The sequence below is a fragment of the Capsicum annuum genome, unplaced genomic scaffold (genome assembly GCF_002878395.1).
Source record: "Capsicum annuum cultivar UCD-10X-F1 unplaced genomic scaffold, UCD10Xv1.1 ctg57025, whole genome shotgun sequence".
NCBI classification, from domain to species: Eukaryota; Viridiplantae; Streptophyta; class Magnoliopsida; order Solanales; family Solanaceae; genus Capsicum; species Capsicum annuum.
In genome coordinates, this window is record NW_025865495.1 from 1 (window position 1) to 1,382 (window position 1,382).

The window sequence follows — 1,382 nt, forward strand, 5'->3', positions numbered from 1 at the left end:
TACCTGGTTGATTTTCCAAGTAGAATGAAGAGGGCTACAACTTGCTAGTTCTCCGCCGTTGATTACACCATCAAGCTCCATTTTCAAGAAAGTCAATCTTTCTTCAAGATCCTTTAAACCCCATGATTTTTCACTCAAATTCTTAACCATTTCCATCGAAAATCGATGCTTCAAGAACCCAGAAACCATCCAAGAAAACCCTAACTCCAACCCGAAAACAACCGCCAATCCAAAAATCAACCTCATCAGCAAAACCCCAAACCCGAATGCACTCTTCCTCCGCTTCACCTTCGCGTGAAAACTCACCCTCGCTGTAGAATTCAGCGGAGGGGAAATAGACGAAGAAGCAGACCTGTTGCTACTCGATTTGGGGGTCGAAAGAGTAGTCGATGGGCTGTGAGAAACCGGGATTTCTGGAAAATGAAGCTTTCGAGCCACGGGTATGGGTATGGGTTCCAACGATGGCATCTCTATCACACTGGTGGACTTCTTTTCCGATGTTCCTGCAATGAGAAGATTACAATCTCCGTGAATTTCATAGTCGGGCATTGATATGACACATGCAGAAGAAACTAGAGAGGCAGAGATATAATTAAAGAGAGTATGTTTCATGATACAATTAGCAAGATTTACGCTTGACGGATGCAAAAGTATATCAACTAAACAGAGAGGAAATTTCTACCTTCCGAGGGTTCTGGTTTATATATGGGTTTCTTGTAAATCAGATCGAGGGCCGTGCAAATTTCGCAATTAACATCTTTATCGAGGGCCATGCAAATTTCGCAATTGGCATCTTTTCGATATATCGGGAAGTAATACATCTCTTTATCACCTGATTCAATAACAATAACCGATTCCGGGTCGGAGGAACTTAGAGTTGAAATTTGTGGTGATTTCATGATGTTTTGGAGCTTTAAAATACACACAAAATATAGTGTTTGAGTTTTTTCTCTTTTGTTTTAGGCGGAAAATAATATATATATAGGGTTTGAAATTTGAATAACAGTATATGTCATTAATTTTGTTACTTTCTCAAAGATTACATTTCCTTTTTTTTTTTTTTGAGGGAATATTAGATTTCCTTTTTTTGGGGAGGAAAATATTACATTTCCTTTTTTTTTAGAGGGAATATTACATTTCCTTTTTTTTGGGGGGGGGGAATATTACATTTCCTTTTTTTGGGAGGGGGGAATATAATCTGACTCATCATTATTTTGATCCTTAAATCATGGATTAATTGACAAAATTTTTTTAATTAATTTGAATAAGTAAATTAAAGATGGATTTAGCACGAGTTTTATAAATTCAAAATGCAAACTTAAAATTTGTGATACGAATTAAATTATACTTCTTATAATATAAATTGTGCGTTCTAAACTTGA

General features: G+C 36.3%; 1 protein-coding gene across 1 annotated transcript; it reads right to left on the bottom strand.

The window, feature by feature from the left end:
- Positions 1-41: 41 nt before the first annotated feature.
- Positions 42-899, bottom strand: LOC124893293 (the record flags this gene model as incomplete). The annotated part of the gene is made up of 2 exons (XM_047404331.1): positions 683-899; positions 42-572 (listed from the first exon to the last, which is right to left on the bottom strand). Coding segments are annotated over exons 1-2 (748 nt in total), but the record flags the coding sequence as incomplete, so codon positions are not given.
- Between the last annotated feature and the right edge of the window lie 483 nt (positions 900-1,382).